Source organism: Monopterus albus, unplaced genomic scaffold (genome assembly GCF_001952655.1).
Source record: "Monopterus albus unplaced genomic scaffold, M_albus_1.0 scaffold28.1, whole genome shotgun sequence".
Taxonomy (NCBI): domain Eukaryota; kingdom Metazoa; phylum Chordata; class Actinopteri; order Synbranchiformes; family Synbranchidae; genus Monopterus; species Monopterus albus.
Window position 1 is genome coordinate 1,685,445 of NW_018127908.1, and position 17,132 is coordinate 1,702,576.

At 39.1% G+C, this 17,132-nt stretch overlaps 3 protein-coding genes and 1 long non-coding RNA gene across 4 annotated transcripts in view; 1 reads left to right on the forward strand and 3 right to left on the reverse strand.

The window, feature by feature from the left end:
• LOC109957790 (bcl-2-related ovarian killer protein homolog A-like) overlaps nucleotides 1–1,511 on the reverse strand; it is a 6,340-nt gene extending 4,829 nt beyond the window's left edge. Inside the window, exons 1-2 of the mRNA XM_020595951.1 lie at nucleotides 832–1,511; nucleotides 66–409 (exon numbers count right to left, since the gene is read on the reverse strand). Coding sequence (XP_020451607.1) covers nucleotides 66–288 — 223 coding nt within the window. The 5' untranslated portion in view covers nucleotides 289–409; nucleotides 832–1,511. The remainder of the gene's footprint in view (nucleotides 1–65; nucleotides 410–831) is intronic.
• A 5,408-nt stretch (nucleotides 1,512–6,919) lies between these two features.
• elovl1a (ELOVL fatty acid elongase 1a) lies at nucleotides 6,920–11,412 on the forward strand. The gene is made up of 8 exons (XM_020595901.1): nucleotides 6,920–7,286; nucleotides 8,005–8,098; nucleotides 8,580–8,770; nucleotides 8,899–8,979; nucleotides 9,131–9,187; nucleotides 9,302–9,407; nucleotides 9,637–9,776; nucleotides 9,867–11,412. The coding sequence occupies exons 2-8, from the start codon at nucleotides 8,038–8,040 to the stop codon at nucleotides 10,170–10,172; spliced, it is 942 nt and encodes a 313-aa protein (XP_020451557.1). The 5' UTR covers nucleotides 6,920–7,286; nucleotides 8,005–8,037; the 3' UTR covers nucleotides 10,173–11,412.
• Nucleotides 11,327–14,714, reverse strand: cdc20 (cell division cycle 20 homolog). Its single transcript, XM_020595900.1, has 11 exons — nucleotides 14,610–14,714; nucleotides 13,774–13,985; nucleotides 13,549–13,688; nucleotides 13,360–13,456; nucleotides 13,140–13,265; nucleotides 12,726–12,922; nucleotides 12,552–12,646; nucleotides 12,214–12,454; nucleotides 11,935–12,060; nucleotides 11,709–11,826; nucleotides 11,327–11,615 (listed from the first exon to the last, which is right to left on the reverse strand). The coding sequence occupies exons 2-11, from the start codon at nucleotides 13,961–13,963 to the stop codon at nucleotides 11,437–11,439; spliced, it is 1,509 nt and encodes a 502-aa protein (XP_020451556.1). The 5' UTR covers nucleotides 13,964–13,985; nucleotides 14,610–14,714; the 3' UTR covers nucleotides 11,327–11,436.
• A 1,242-nt stretch (nucleotides 14,715–15,956) lies between these two features.
• LOC109957713 (uncharacterized) overlaps nucleotides 15,957–17,132 on the reverse strand; it is a 2,977-nt gene continuing 1,801 nt past the window's right edge. The window contains exon 3 of the long non-coding RNA XR_002274581.1: nucleotides 15,957–16,773. This is a non-coding gene — a long non-coding RNA (uncharacterized LOC109957713). The remainder of the gene's footprint in view (nucleotides 16,774–17,132) is intronic.

Sequence of the window (17,132 nt, forward strand, 5' to 3'; positions counted from 1 at the left end):
GACAGCTGATCCATTGGCATTCACTAGTTTTCTAAACCTGTACAAGCTGTTCATGTTTGTCTTACCTAGGCAGAGAAGCACCAAAGACACCTCAGCAAGCATTGCACTTGAGGGAGAGAGACTGAGCTCAGTTTTAGACCATCCCAGCCCACTCTGGTTGAGTCTGGACAGGATGTAGTCTCTGCACAAGGCTTTGGACTGGGACACCAGCTCCTTCTCAGTCAACGATCGGTCAAACACGTCCAGGACCTCTGCAGCAAAGACAGACGACCGCCGCAGGACCTCCATGTCCTCCTACAGGGGGTCTAGGTCAGACAGCGTCTGACCACTTCTGATCAGCTGTGTGTGATCAGTGTGTGCTTTTTTTATCCCAGAGGAGCAAAGCTTAATGGTCAAAACAAAATGGCAGCTGTGAGGAAAGAAAACCCTTATTTAGATACAATTTTAATAGCATGAATTCCACCATTTGCTCATTGTTTCTTTCTAACAGCTCAAAAGACTAACTTGATATATTTACAAGGAATGTGGGTGTATACAAACATACTGATAACAGATTCTAAATCTGACCAGAAACTTACATAATAATATGATGGAGGTGTCACTGTTGTGAGTCACATGTGTGAAAAATATTTCTTGGATTATGCAACACTGATACCACAAGATAAGAAAAATATTTTTGTTGTTAGGGCGGCAACAGCTTGATTTTGACTTGAGATAAACCGCATAAATTATGTTGTTTTCACTGTGATGTTACCTGAAATAATAAAACATTTATCACATAGCCTGTTAAAGTGTTTGTCGGTTTAAGCTGCTTTCAGAAACCATGCTTACCTTCAACATTGCATCCACTTTGAGATTTCCCCGCTTCTTTTATCACAAAGGTGTGTTTTTTTTTTCAATAATAGACCTCCAGTTAATTAAGCAGAAAATCTTTCAAACCAGCGCTGTGTGGTGTTTCCCAGCCAGAAGAACGTCTTCTCTCAAAAGAAACTGTGTCAGACAATTACAGAAAAACGAAACACACTGGGCGAAGTTGTGCCTCAGGTCCAATTCCTGGAAAGCGCAAGGTCTGGTCGGTCCACTTGTTTCCCTATAACGCACCGACGGAGCCGAGAGGCACAGCTAGAGGATGCCTACCTGTTGGTCCACCTTTCCATTGGCGCACAATGGGTGCGTTTATTTTACAGCCACGAAAAGTCCGGAGGAGGAGCTTGACGACTGCTTCCCAGCAACTAAACAAGCAACAAGCATCACCACTGCGGAGAGAGGGAGACATCTACATATTCGTCCATAATTCTGCGCAGATCGTGTTTTGTTGTCGTCGTTTTAACATTTTATTACTTCATTTCTGTCCACACCTGTGCGCAAAAGCCACAGCCTTTACTTTTAAAGGACTGGAGTCACTGACGTCGCATAGGAGCAATTAAAATGGGGTTTCCCGCTACAGGTGTAGCTTATCACTGGGCAGTTGGTCTCCAGCCACACGTTATACAAGTGTTCCCAATCTGGTACACAGCAAATATAAATAGATGACCTAGAGGCAAAGTGTACTCTAACCTGTTCTGAAAACTGTTCTGATCCAGCTGTAGTGCTTTGATAATATTTTGTTTATATTATACTGTAATTAAATCAAAAGGCAGTAGCATTTAGAACAGGTATATCTATTAGATGCTCCAATTATTTATTCCTCTGGTAAAACTTAGCTGTTATCATTCTGAAGGAAATATTTTATCATGTGTTCTATAAAAATAGTGCCACACAGTTATCATGGTTCATTACTGGTGGAAATTATTTTACTTTTACTACTAGTTCCTGGTCTACACTACCTCCCAGGACCTGAAGTGGATGTCCAGCATCGGTGCCATCACCAAGACAGGACAGCAGAGGATGTACCTCCTGTGCCATCTTAGGAAGTTCAACCTGCCCCAGGAGCTGTTCTACAGAAGAATAATTAAGCCTGTTCTATTCAGACAGGAAAGGAACAGACTCCAGTGGCCAGCCAGGACTGCAGAAAAGATCATCGGTGCCAGCCTGCCCCCATGGAGGACTTGTACACCTCACGGGTCAAAAGGAGGGTAGAGAAGATTTCTGTAGACCCCTCACACCCTGGACACAAACAGTTCGAACTCCTCCCCTCTGGATGGCGCTACAGGTCACTGTACACCAAAACAACCAGACATGAAGACAGTTTCTCTGATGAACACAATCTATGACTGTATAACAAAATGACAACCCTCAGTGCAATGCCTTGAAAATATACCTCTGGATATATCTATATCTAAACTGTGTATATAACATACATTTGATTTTTATAAGTACTTATTTTTTATTTAACTAGCGCACATTCCTTTTTCTTGTTTCCACATTCAGTCTTGTTTACTCATTGCTTATGGAAGAACATTGTAGATGTGCATTGAGTGCCACTGTACCGAAGTCGGTCAATAATATACAATTAAATGTGCCAAAGAATGGGAGAGCATTATACGAGTTAAATGATGTTTACTCGTGATTTGGCCAATAAAGCTGACTCTGATAAAGTTTAACCTGAGAAAGCATGGTGCCCTTTTTCATTGTTATGCTGATGACATTCAGATTTATATGCCGCTAAAAAGGAAGGATAACTTTTCAATTAGGCCTTTATTGGCATGTCTTGATGACGTTAAGGACTGGATTACACTAAACTTGTTAAAACTTAATGAGACAAAGACTGAAGTAACGGTGTTTGGCCCAAATAAGTCTGGTGACCCACCCTCAGTTGACTTAGGTCACCTGGAGCAGTACAAGAAACAGACGATCCTGAATTTGGCCGTAAAAATTGATTCTGGTCTGAAATTTGATTGCCAAATTAATGCCGTTGTGAAATCTGTTTTTTTCCACCTTAGGCAGATAGCGAAGGTAAAGCCTTTTCTTGCATGCCAGCACTTTGAGACAGTAATCCATGCATTTATTACATCACGCTTGGATTACTGTAACACTCTTTATGTTGGAGTCAGCCAGTCATCACTGGCTCGTCTACAATTGGTTCAAAATGCAGCTGGCTGTCTCTTGGCTGGGGTGCGTAAAAGGGAGCATATAACTCCTATTTTGGCATCCCTTCATTGGCTTCCAGTGTCTTTCAGGATTCATTTTAAGATTCTTTTATTTGTTTTTAAGTCTTTAAATGGTCTTGCTCCATTGTATCTTGTTGAGCTTTTATTTCCTTATAGTCCCTCCAGGTGCCTCAGATCAGCTGACCAGCTCTTGCTGGAGGTACCGAGGGCCAGGCGTAAACTGAGAGGGGACAGAACGTTTTTCCATCGTGGCTCCAAAGCTATGGAAAGCACTGCCCCTTTACATCAGGCAGGCCCCCTCGTTGGCTAAACTTACTTGAAGACTCATTTGTATGCCTTGGCATTTGATATGCCATGAGACTCTGTTTTGGCTGTGTTTTGGTTGATAATATTTTGTTATTTTGGTTGGTTACGTTGGTTCTTTTATTTTATTTTATTGGTATTTTAAATAATGTAGTTGTTATGTTTTTAGATGTTTTGAATTGTTTCTTATGTTAAGCACTTTGTTGGCCTTGGCTGTGTTAAAGTGCTTTATAAATTGAGTTGAGTTGAGTTGAGTTGAGTTGAGTTGAGTTGAGTTGAGTTGAGTTAACCTATATAAGTATCTGTTATTAGGATTTTTGGTTTCCAGTTAACCTTTTGACCACTGTTACTCAAATTTGCCTATCGCCAACATTATTTGACCCATAAGGTCAAGGGGTCCATGCTGAACAGATTAAGTTTTCTAATTTAATGTGCAAGGCTAGTTTCTCTCTTGAGTCTTATTCAACCCCACAGTGATATATAAATACAATACTATGGTGTCATCTGCAGATAGTGTTGATGGTTAATAGTTTTTAGTTACCACAGTTTAAACTTTGTTGTTAATATTGCATTGTTGGGATTCACACAGATTATGAAACACAGTGAAACAGATCAACTCTAAAAAATGAATGCATTATGTTATTGAGAATTAAACACCTTTTGGTTCATGAAAAGCAGACTTTCTCACCAAATGATTGAATGTTCAGCATAAGTAGTTCAAAATTAATCCTTTATAACCAAAATATAAATAATACAATTAAAACACAGCAAACAGGTGACAGATGACACATTCAGCCCTAGGCAAGTGATTGTCTGCACAGCATTTTGTGAACAAACTGAACAGGTTTATTTCTTGCTGAGTTATTAAAGGAACAAGAGCGACATACAGTTGGATTGTTGCTAACATTATTAACCTTAGATTGCCTGCCATCCAAACTCAGAATGAGTGGCTGATACTAAAAATAGAAAAGATTTGTAGACACAGCTGACAGGTTGGTTTTTCACTAATTAGCATATTAGTGGGTGAGCTTCTAGAAAAGCAAACCTTGCCCTCTCCAGAATCAGTATTCACACATTAAGAGAAGAAACTTCAACCTGGCCTGTTTTTAGGGTGTGAACTCCAGTGGTGCAAGTAGGGTATAATACTATAGTGTAAAATGCTTTGTTACAAGTAAAAGACCTGCATTCAGAAAAACTAAAGTATTCATCATGCAGAATGGTACATTTCACATTAATGTATATCATATTATTGGATATTAATTACTGATGCATTATTGTGTGCACCACTTTAATGCTACAGCTGGTAAAAATGGAACTACCATATGCTTATAATGTAAAATTCATTACATACAGCTGGGTAGCTTTTGAACTTCCCATCCAGGTCAATAAAGTATTTTGTTCTGTATTTGTTTTAGGACTCTGATTCTGAAAGGTAACAATAGTTTTTAATTAAATACAGTGCAGTAAAAAGTACAATATTTGCCTGTAAAATAGTGAAGCTGAAGTATAAAGTAACAGAAAACTGAAATACTCAAGTAAAGCACAAATACCCCAGAACTGTACTTACATACTATACTTGTGTAAATGTATAATACTTTCCACCACTGGTCAATCCAGTATATCATAAAGGCCAACACATTTTAAATGTTTTCAGTCAGATAGGGTGTAAATCATGCAATGAATGAAAATGAGATATCACAGTGTTGCAAACTATTATTCTATGAGTTATGAATTATTTCACTCAGCCATGTTTAGTCCATTAGACACATTACACTATTGCACATGAAAACTAGTTTTGCCTTGGTATAAATGACAACAAACACTGATGGTATACCAGAGTCCAAAAATGTCAGTGTAACTGAAAAATGAATTTATGAGCTCCATGATGCTTGCATGAGGTGTTGTGTTATCTTAACTGCTGTTTTGTAAATTGCCATAATTAAACATGAACATTAAACATTCATGGATATTGAGTGCAGTCATTCATTTTTAACAGCCATGTTCAATTTTTCACATCCAGAGGCATGTCCTCTGTCTGATTTGTCACTACTGCCTAATTGAGGACAGCCGGTGTGTCTCGAGGATGCTGTCTATTGTCTGGTTGTGTTGCTGGGCGGACAGCTACGCTCAACAGATAACACCATGTTGTTTTGTTGTCTATTACTTTAAATTCTGCTAAAGGGCAAAAACCAAACTTGAGTCAAATGTTTAACAGTCACAAGACTAAAAAGAACAGGGAGGGTGTTGTAGAGTGTAATACAGCAGCAATGACAAACAGCTGACCATGGGGATAGAAACAGTGACACTGACTCACACATACATGTCCAGTTTGTCTCAGGGCTCCATCAGTGAGGATCATCTGGACCAAACACGTCAAAATAATAATGTCATTCTCTACATTTTAGTGGCTAAACAGAGGCAGAATTCTAGAGTTGCTTTAAGTTCACCATGTCAGAGTTTTGTCACTTTGCCAACTACCTTTGTTACAGTAATTAATATGTGTAACCCAGAGTTTTGGCTGTACACAAGTGACATGAATGAACAGCTTCTTCACTGCAACAGCCGAGTTTCTCCCACACTCTTTAAAGATCAGCGTGCAAAACTAAACAGTTACCTACAGTTTCCCTTGTATTTTAAAGGTTTGGTGACCTTAGACAACTGGCCATTAAGTAGCCACTTTTCAAGTTCTGAGGGCTTCAGTGAAACATTTTCTGAAACACATTACCAAAAATAGGTCCTATCAACATAAAAAAAATAATAATCAAAATTCCAAGCGGCGTGTCAACTATAAGCACCAAACTCAACTGCTGCTGTATTCTCACCAGAACTTAAAATTATTTGAAGAACATTGTGTCTGAAAGGGGTAAATACAACTTTTTCCTCTCTTTAGCACTATAAATGACTGTATCATATTTGCAGTTTAATTTATGTGCAATAGTCAAATTAAACAATGATTTAATAGATTGCATGCTTGCATATCATTACTGAGAAATGTGCTGAACTGACAAATCACATGTAAACAGGCAGGATGGTTTCCCTCCTTCCCTGCTTGCTCTGTCTCTCATTTTCAGATTCCTCTCATTCCAGTCAACCTTTCAGTCTAACTACATGCTGACGAGTAAATTTAAAGTTCCATCCGAGCCTCACGCCCATCAGGAACAGGTAAAACCAGACTCACATGTGGAGTTTTAAGGAAATCCCGCCTCTGGATGGGAAGGGCAACACAAAATATGGAACTGGATTTGTGAATTTGTCACATTTAATTTAACCTTTAGCCTAAGTCATGTCTTTTTAAATGACTTTTTAGTGAAAGGATTCTTCTGGTCAAGTAGTATAAATATTTGACCTACAACATTTTCAGTCTTGCCACTGGTTCATTACCTTTCACATGACGTTTTTAAATCCCCTGTATATAATAATTGGTTTTGGTTGCACAACAATGAGGCTATTCACCCCAGAGGCTGGGCTTCTTTAACAAGAGTCCTGTAACTGTCTGACCCCATCCCTTCAACCTCACTGATGAAACAGTCCAATCCCAAACAGTCTAAGTGCTGATAGGAAGGTGGAGTCTAGCACTGAAACAGGGTGTGGTCTTGAAACCAGCAAGGTCTGTTTTAGTGCCATGGGGTTTAAAATGAGTTGAATGATCCTAGCTAGTATTTCTTGCTTCTCACTTTTACTCACTTTTCTCTGGTTTTCACTCTACTTTTCCAGTTTCTTGCCTGTGAGAGTTTCAGCTCTTGTTGGATTTTTAGTAACTATATAAATGTATTGTTTGAGGACACCTGGAGGCTACCACCCACTGAGCAGCTTTGTATATATTTAGTTTTCACCTGATCACTCACTGGTGTTTCTGATCTGTGGGATTCTGTGGACTGAGGGCTGCCTGCTCTGGCTGTGCAGGAGTGAGTGCTGAGGACGTGTGCTCAGCAGGTGAGTTACTAACTTAACAGCAGAGATTTTAGCAGTTTCAGGGATGTTGCCATACCTGATAAACCATATATCATTTGTTTCTGGAGGTACATGCGGCTTTTGCCAGACACTCCTTTAGTTCAGGGTTAAAATAAATTTGACATGGAGGCAACAAAACATGAATTCAGCTGCTTTTAATATGTTCTTTTGTTTGGTTTACTCTCTGGAAATCCATGAACATATCTCGGTAGATCAGTTGGCTGGCTAGGCTGGCCATATGGGCCACGTTCTTTGCCTCACCTGTTTGACTTGCTCTGTTAGTCAGCAAGAGAGTATTTCATTGTATTTAGACTGTCAACAGAATTAAGATGTTTCACAATCCTTCATAAAACATTCATTGATTTATTGTTTTCATTCTGTAGGATATTTCTATTTGGGGAAAAAAAGCTGTTGTACAAATTTTCTTTTGTACAAATTAATGCTAAGGTCCATCCAGAGAGGGTGTTTAGTTTCTATGCTACACTGTGTATTAGGTAGTGAAAGGAGCTCCTAATACAGATTTTCCTTGTGTATTTGTTTGAAAGCTTGTACATTATGGCACAGGGCCTGTTTGATGAGCCCAGTGCAGCTGTTTCCTGTTTGTTCAGTCAGTGGATATGTACATTTGTTGCTCAACATCACTTTCAGCTCAGCTTCATCTCCTGGGTTATGACTCTTTTGCTTTTTTTCCTATTTTCAGAGATTTAACAGAACAAAAAAGCAAGCAGTCACCATGTTGCAAAAAGCTGTGTCACGCATTTTACAATTCCACAGTTATCTACATGCAAGAACTGGTAAGTGTTTTTACCTCTGCCTTAGAGAGTTACACCTCTGTTTTGTTAAAATATAAAGGATTAATTGTTGGTATAATAATATGGTGAAGCTGCTCAGTACAACCACAGACTAATCTATGGCTACTAAGCAGCTCCATTGGAGCAGTTGGGGTTAAGAGCTTTGCTCAAGGGCACCACAATGGTGTTACTGACCATGAGGCAAGCAATGCTTTGTCACCCAGATTCAATCCTGCCAGTTCAGGTGTTCAACAAGAAACTTTCCGGCCACAAGTTGCTCCTATAGCCTTTAGGCCACCACTGCTATAAAGGAAACTTGTGCTTCTCTTTTGTTGAAATTGGCACATACATTTTCCCATAATTGTATATAAACCACATTTACACTACTCTCATAGATATGTCGTCTAACTATGTGTGATGATTACTGACACAGTGATACAATAATATGTGTGTGTGTGTGTGTGTGTGTGTGTGTGTTCTCCAGATGCCAGAGTCAGAGATTACCCTCTAATGCAGTGTCCCATACAGATGACCAGCATCCTGCTAGCCTATGTTGTCTTCTCGGTCTACATCGGCCCTGGTTTGATGGCAAACCGCAAACCTTTTCGCCTAAACACAGTCATGATTATATACAACCTTAGCATGGTTTTACTGAATGCCTACATAGTCTATGAGGTAAGAAAAATGGATGCTGCATCATGTCCCCATCAACCAACAAACATTACTGTACTTCTTCAAATTACTATAATGCTTGTGAAGTTAAAGTTAGTAACAATTGTTGTTGCTGTGTTTTTGGCACCTAGTTTATGATGTCTGGATGGGCTACCACCTTCACATGGAGATGTGACCTTATTGACCCCTCTAGCAGCCCACAGACTCTAAGGGTAGGTTGTTAATTTCCTCATAGAGAATCCTTGTTAAAGAATTTGTTTATCATGTGTGAGGCCTGAAGGCAATTTTAAAAATGTTTACTTTATGGACAGGACTGTTCTGATGCCTGTTATATTTAGCACTTCCTCCTTTTCCTTTCCCCAGATGATTCAAGTTAGTTGGTGGTTTTATTTTTCAAAATACATCGAACTCCTTGACACAGTAAGGACATTTTCCTTTCCTCATGTGTTTGCCATTTCAACTCATTTCTTTTCTCTGACCTTTTGTGACATAATGTATGCATGTTAGCATGATCTTGGTGGATTTTTATTTCAGGTTTTCTTTGTGCTGAGGAAGAAACAAAATCAAATCACATTTCTTCATGTATTCCATCACTCCTTCATGCCCTGGACATGGTGGTGGGGCATCACTTTGACTCCTGGTATGATTTACTTAACATAATGTTTAACATACTTCATAACTTTAAACAGAACATAAGTCATACATAAAATCTTGTCCTAGTCATGGTTGAAAATGCACTTTTATAGACATTATGCCACTTGACAAGTAATCTATACAATGTGTAAACAATAAATTGGGGAGATGACTGTATGATTTCATAAAAATGTTGAATAAAATGCTACATTTCTTGTCTCTCTTCTCCTTTCAAGCTGGAGGAATGGGCACCTTCCATGCCTTGGTCAATGCAACTGTCCATGTCATCATGTACTTCTACTACGGACTTTCTGCTGCAGGACCTCGCTTCCAGAAGTACCTATGGTGGAAGAAGTACATGACTGCCATCCAGCTTGTATGTCCCTTTACTATATTTGTATGTGTGTGAGGGTGTGTGTGTGTTTTCTAATTATGTCTCTCTGACAGCTTTCTGGTCTCTTTACAGACACAGTTTATTCTGGTCTCCATTCACATCAGCCAGTATTACTTCATGGAGAAATGTGACTATCAGGTTCCCCTGTGGATCCACCTGATCTGGATGTACGGAGTTTTCTTCTTCCTCCTCTTCTCCAACTTCTGGGTACAGGCCTACATAAAGGGCAAACGGCTCCCTACAGCAGACATGCCAAAACTGAATGGTTCACTGGTTGAGACGAACATTGTAGTGGCCAATGGAAAACACTTGGCGAATGGGAATGCACACCACTATACCAACAGCAAAATCTTCTTGAGTAAAGTAAAGGAAATATAACTTAGAGTAGTGACTCTGGGAAAAAAGGAAGCTCAATAGAACTATCTTAAATATATCATTTATGTCTAGCAGCATACCAGAGTAGCACAGATTCCAGTATACTGCTGTTAATCTACGAAACTTGTATATACACTGCCAGTCAAATGTTAGGACACTTCCCCTATTAATTTCTATGGGATAGTGTCTTAACTTTTGGCAGGTAGTATAAGTCTAGGCTTTTCTGAAAATATACATATATTGCGCTGTGGCAGGGATCTCTCCGTACCACATTGTGTCTGTTATTTGTTATACAACACATGAAAACGGGTGCTCATTTTGTCACTGTTAGCATTCCTCAAGTTTGACTTGCACTGTTTAATTGGTGTGATTCTGGTTGCTTAGGAGTATTGCACACTGTTTCCACTGAAGACTGGCACATGTAAATAACTGCTTTATAACAAAAGATTTGCATTGTAGATGTTTCATTTTTATTTATCTTTTGAAATAAAGCCATTTTATATAAAGGTCCAATATTTGGAAAGCAGTGTGCACTTTGTAAGGAATATGGCACACTAAACTTTCAAAAGAAATTGGATGATGTTTATACTGCTACTGTATATGCATGTTCATACAAGTCCATTCTGCAACATTAGTCCTTGGGTAGCAGATGGACAAGTTCAATTTTAATGTTTGTGTGGATGCAGTTTCTGCATGTTGTGTAAATCTAGATCTGAAGCATAAGTATAGAATGACTTGTTTGATATGACCATGCACATGTATGGGCAACAGTGGGTATTATAGTAACTTTGTAAAGTTTATTACAGAGGATAAAAACCAAGCAAATATTGAGAAAACCCATTTCCTTTTGGCAGATGTCAAGATCAATCACTGGTAGAGGCAAATATAAAATGACTGTCCTTATTTGTAAACCCTTAAATTTTGAATCAAACTGATTATAGCTCTACAATTTGCAACAAAGCACTGTTAAAACATGACAACTTTGCCAGAAGCACATACAGTAAACAAAGCATTTATTTGTAACCCAGTCCACTGTATATAAAGATTCCTGATTACAATACATTTCAAAAGCATTAGTGCTTGGGAGCCACCATTTACTTCACACTGGGAGACCAGTAAACAATTGAGACAACTCAATTAACAGGAGCAGCAAGATGTCAGTTATGCCTAAAACACTGGATGGAAAGTCTTTATTGTAGATTAAATAAAACATTTGTATAAATTCAATCATAGACCAAAAAAAGCCTCAAAAGTAAAGAAAAGCAAGTCATCTAATTGATTGATGAATGACACCGTTAGTTGATTTGACCATCCTCTCTTGGGCCTTCTTCTTAACTGGATCCTCTTCAAAGCTCTTCCAGAGGCGAATAGTCTCATCTGCAGCAACGGATGCGACTGTGGACTTGTCTGGGCTCAGAGTCAAACTGAGAACTCTGTCCTCGTGGCCTAAAGTGCAAATATTAACAGTTAGGAGAGGCAGTTTACTGACATTTCCTATAAACAAATATGGTAGTCAGCCTAGTCAAAACAGTAACTCACCGTTGAGCTCTGCAACTTTGGTGAAAGAGGGGTACTTCCAGATTACAACATTGTTGTGGGCATAGCCATGGGCAGAGACCAACTCCTTGTAATTGGGGGCAAACACCAGAGATGAGATCTGAAGGAAAGGAAGGGGGAGAAGAGGGGGGGGAAAAAAGAAAAAAAAAAGATATCACATCCAGCTTGAATCCTGAAACTCCAGGATCTACAGTACAGTTGTCATTACCTGTGACTGAGTGTCATGTGAACTGATGCAGGAGCCACTGTTTACATTCCAGATACGGATGTGACGGTCACTGGTACCGCCTCCAGATGCAAGGATATTCGGCTGCCATGGACACCAGGCCAAAGCCTAGAGCAATGACAATATTTAGAACGTCACAGCAATGGTCAAGAATACTTAACGTGTGACATGAGTTTTAAACAAAAATATTGTCCATTTGACTAATTTGGAAAAAAGAAAGCTGAACCAGTTATGTTAGTACAAATATAAGAAGGTGTTCACCTTGACAGCTCCTTGATGTTCACTCCAGCAGTGCACTACCTGGTTGCTGCTGCTGCCGCCGCTGCCCTCCTGCACACGGGACCATACACACACCAGGTTGTCATTGCCTCCACTTGCCAGGTATCGACCATCAGGGGACCACTTCAGGCCACACACCTCCTGTGAGTGACCAGTGAGGGTGAAGATGTGATGGTCTGCCACCCTCACATCATGATGATGAATATGTCCTGATCTGGAGCCACTGTGGGGTGGAACAGGGAGAATGCATTACAGCCAAGTCCAGCTAAAGCACCCTACTGGAAATGTTAGTTACACTGTCAGAAAGAAAGGAACTGTACCTGGAAAGAATATGGTCATTCCAGCTCAGACTACAAACTCTAGCTGTGTGGCTTGTCATACTACGTAAACGCTTCTGGCGTTCGACATCCCACAGCTACGGAAACAAAAGTGTAAATAACTCGAGTGCCATGTGCCCTTATGAACCAAGGTTGAGCGTTCTTCACCACACTGACCTGAACTTTGCAATCACTGGTGCCAACAGCTAGGTAGCTTCCTTCTGCAGTCCAGGACAGTGAGCAGATGTAGTCCTCGTTACACGCCATCGTCATGAGAAGAGTGATATCCCCTCGAGAAGCATCCCACAAGTAAACACTGTTGTAAAGGGCCACAGCGATCATGTTTTGGCTGCTCCAGTCAAACAGGTTCAAATCTGTGGGGAACAAAAGGGCCCAAATGAACACACACAGGACAGATAGGAAAGCACTCCCTCAGATTATTAGCAATAAAGTAATTAACATTTTGTATAATAATTGATATCTTCATTCATGTCCATCCTCAGTGGCAATGTGATAAATTATGCAGTGTCAAAGGATAAAACATGCATCAATGATATTACAGGGGAAAAACCTCTTCAGTGTCAAACTCACAGAAATCATTCCGAAGTTCAGGAGCATCCAAGATTCTGTCAGGAGTTGAAGATATGTATCTTGTCTTTTTGATGGAGGCAGGAGTCGTAACCTGACTGTAGAGGACTTTCAAGTTGTTTTGATAGCCTGCAAGTTGTAAAGAAAAATACAATGTCCTCTAAATTTAAAAAAGTATATTCATGCAATATTATTGCTAAGAATGGCATACAAACATACTAACCCTCTGGTGCATTCAGGGGTTTTCCTCCAAGGTGCAGAATCTTTGCATCTTCAATGTTGTATCCATTCAGTGACACAGACCAGGCTTTCTGGCTTTCCTTTGAAAAACAGAAGGTCTCAATCAATCAGTAAAATTTCATTTATAAAAGGGATTATAGGAGATTTAAAACAAATACAACCAATGACTTACTGGGTTCACAGCTGCATTTGTGTCCATGGGCTCATTCTCCTTTGAGAGCAGAAAACTTGCCACATCCATTTGTTTGTTATTTCTCGTGGGAATAAAGCGGTCACCCCCTATCTTAGAAGGTGTTTGTTTTTTATTTTTGCCTGAAATACAAGAAATACCTATTGGTTAACATTTGCAGAGAGTTTGCTTAGTGAGTCTAAGGTTGCAAGAATGCGTACACAGTACCTGGTGTTTTGCTTGGCGTTTTTGAGGAGCTCAGTGACACATTAGCAGATTTTCCAGGTGACAAGCCACTCAAGGCGGATGCGTCTGAAGAGCTGGCTTTTCTCTGCCACCTCGCCATGGGAGCGTTTGTGATTGGCATGTCTAGTTTCAAGATACTGTGGATGTCGTTCTCAAACCCAAACTGCGCCATCTTGTCTAGGTTTTCACACGACCTGGGCATCAAAGTATGAATTCAAAATGAGGTGCTAGAGTGAACGACAAGTATTTCTAATCCGTATACCATTTGTTTGCACCAAATAACACTTTCTCAAAATCCCACTGCTGGACAAACCAGCCCTGTCAGGTCATGCACACTGCAAGACCACAAATAAAAACACATCTGTAACAGTTCGCATTTAAGTTAACATTAACCAGTGTCGAGTCGTACTAACGCGAGAATATGAGCTAACGTTATCGCTGCTTAGGGGCTACTGTGTGCAACAAACTTAATCTCGTTTTAATAAAGGCAAGGATTCGTTTCGCGTTAGCTAAAAAGATTTTGCTGTAGAAGTGTTCTGCCAAATAGTGTTACCTTGTGGAGTTATGCTACCGTAGTAGCAGAGTCTGGATTGGCGAACCGCACCCCCACCCCTCGTCCTAATGCTAAACCATTTTGTTAACCCAGCGCAGAGTAATTTAGGTTAGCGTTAAACGAACACAAGTTGGCGTTAAAATCTGCAGCAGGCAACCACTTTACTTATTTATAAGCGCTGAATGGAAAATTCTACAGATCGTGGCTTACTAACTAAATCAAAAGTGGTACAGGTGCAGCGTCAATATAAACACAATCAGCTTACCTCTTCCAGAAAACGTGGGGCACAATGAAATACTGGTCTTTCTCTGTCGTTGCTTCCTAAATTTTGAAATTCGTAATCATGACGCCACACGATTTAAATGTCTGAAAGCGCCGCAGTGATTGGTTCGTTCAAGGAGCTGCCATGGCGCTGCTGTGGTCACGTTTACTAATGCCTTAATGTGATTGGTGGATAAACTTTCTGATACTCCCTCCTCAAAAATATCGCCCCCTTTGGCCAACAGATGTGATTTAGTTTTGTCAAATTTAACAATGAAAACAAAATATCTCATTAAACTAAACAAACTCAATTATATTTCAAGTATGAGTCACAATTATTCCAGTATCATTTACAGATAACAAGTATATCAATTACATCACTTAATCATTTCCTTATCCTGGATTATTTCTTTACACAGCATCAAAGGTTTTCAAATTCAAAAAGTAGTCTATCAAAAAGATCCAGATGGAAAACTCAAAATCGTCATAGTCATAATAGTATTAATATAATATGATATATCTTTCAATAAGCATCTGTTTATACTGGACTATAGACCTACTGTACTTTTACTTGTTAAAATTTCATCCCCTTCCCCTATTACACTCGTCCTAGTGTTTTACATGATTGATATTTACTATAGTGATTAAGACAAAACGTTCTTGCCATAGTAATAATAAAATCAGAAATGTTATCAAGTCAAATAAAGCTTTGTTTATATGGTCTTTGATATGTGGCCAAGAGTGATTAACTGATTAAGCGTACTGTAAGTGTATTAACTATATTAACTGGATTACATTATTTATGGATTAGGCAGAAATCTCACCTAACACATAATATGAATGGTGTACTTGAATGTCAAATCATCATCTAAGCCCAAAGCAGCAACCAGGAGGCATGTTTCTGAAAAATCAGATCAGCCGCATTCATTATCTGTCAAATTAAGATGCTGTCAATGTAATATATACGTATACTGTCACAAGAAAAAGTAATATTTTTTGCAATATATCTGTATATAAAATTGACTCTATAACAGATAAACTGCAAATTTCCCACTGTATTCCCCTGAGTGAAACCAGTTCATTCTTTACACTGCCTGACATGGCTTTGTAACAGTGAAGCAATGTGCATCAGATGCTCCATTTTACTTTAAAAACTGACATAATTTTCCAATTTGTGTTACCATGTAAGAAATTCCTTTCATTTAGCAGTGTGAGAAATGATTGTTCCAAACTACAATCACCCTGTGTATGTGAATTGTAGACTTTTACTTGAATCTGCTGTCCTAATACCACAGATTAAGGTAATCTGGCACTAAAGGAAAAATGTGAAAGTACAAAATGACAATGCCATACAAAATCTTTAATCACACACTGTTAATTTTACATGTACAATAAAAAGAAACTCATAATCACAATGTACAGAATCAAAAATACATTTAACTATAAGAAAAATATCTCAAACCAAAGCATAGAGTACAGTCAGACTCTTTGGGTAACTGGTCACAATTAGTTTTTGTCAGAATTTCAATGTGATTGGTCTATCAAAACACAACTGCAGCAGGGCTTTATCTACAGACAGATTCTGCCATTCTCTGGTAGTCCTCCCTGTTGTTCTCACTTGTACTGGATGGTGTACATGCCTGAAATAAAACATTTTCAACTACTGCAACTAAGAGCTAGTCCAGAAATTAGGAGAGAAGACATCTGCACTTTGTTACTTAAGCAAAAAGAAGCTTGCATATTGCTGTAGACAGTAAACTGTGTGCCAAGTTTATTTGCATGGCGACCTGCAAAAAAAGAACCAGTGCAATGTGTTAAAGTTATAAATGTGAAAGTGCATAAAACAATATGGCCTGAAATTCAGTAGCAGGAGAAAAATTATACAATCACAGTTGAAATTCAGTTCACAGGTATTTTTGTTCATTACAGTGGCCTGGGTTCTGTAGCAAAGGTTTGGATATATTCATGAAGGAACAGTGTCCACAGAGAGGACAAAGAGGGCTGAATCAGTAGGTGGGCAGTCAACAGCAGAAATCGAGCAGAAAGTTCAAATGTGAGACTGTTATTCAGCTGGAGCTTGAACTACAGTGTCCGGTAACCAGAGCCTTTTATCTCTGAAGCCATTTCAGTCATGTCCTTAGGATAATGTATAATTGAGCCAACAACACCTGCAAGGAAATCAAGGAGCACAGATCAGTCTAACATTCATTACTGAATAACACAACCAACCACATAAAAATCCAGCATAAGTAAACAAACTCACTGACTTGTGAGTATTGGCTCTGAATTCTAATACACTAAGCATGGACTAAATTATCTTTTTTTATATACACTGCTCAAAAAATAAAGGGAACACAAAATAAGACATTCAACTATGTTGTGTTCCCTTTATTTTTTTTGAGCAGTATATACAGTGAGGAACAGAAGTATTTGAACACCCTGTGATTTTGCAAGTTCTCCCACTTAGAAATCATGGAGGGGTCTGAAATTCACATTGTAGGTGCATTCCCACTCTGAGAGACAGAAT

Bases quoted from the DNA above. Each gene is read 5' to 3' on its own strand.
- cdc20 (XM_020595900.1), bottom strand. From the start codon at position 13,963: ATGGCGCAGTTTGGGTTTGAGAACGACATCCACAGTATCTTGAAACTA. The intron at 13,266-13,359 runs GTTAGTATGTTT...TACAACTTGCAG, and splicing joins ACCCCTGAATGCACCAGAGG to GCTATCAAAACAACTTGAAA. The intron at 12,923-13,139 runs GTGAGTTTGACA...TGTTCCCCACAG, and splicing joins TGAACTTCGGAATGATTTCT to ATTTGAACCTGTTTGACTGG.
- elovl1a (XM_020595901.1), top strand. From the start codon at position 8,038: ATGTTGCAAAAAGCTGTGTCACGCATTTTACAATTCCACAGTTATCTA. The intron at 8,771-8,898 runs GTAAGAAAAATG...TTTGGCACCTAG, and splicing joins ATGCCTACATAGTCTATGAG to TTTATGATGTCTGGATGGGC. The intron at 9,777-9,866 runs GTATGTCCCTTT...GTCTCTTTACAG, and splicing joins ACATGACTGCCATCCAGCTT to ACACAGTTTATTCTGGTCTC.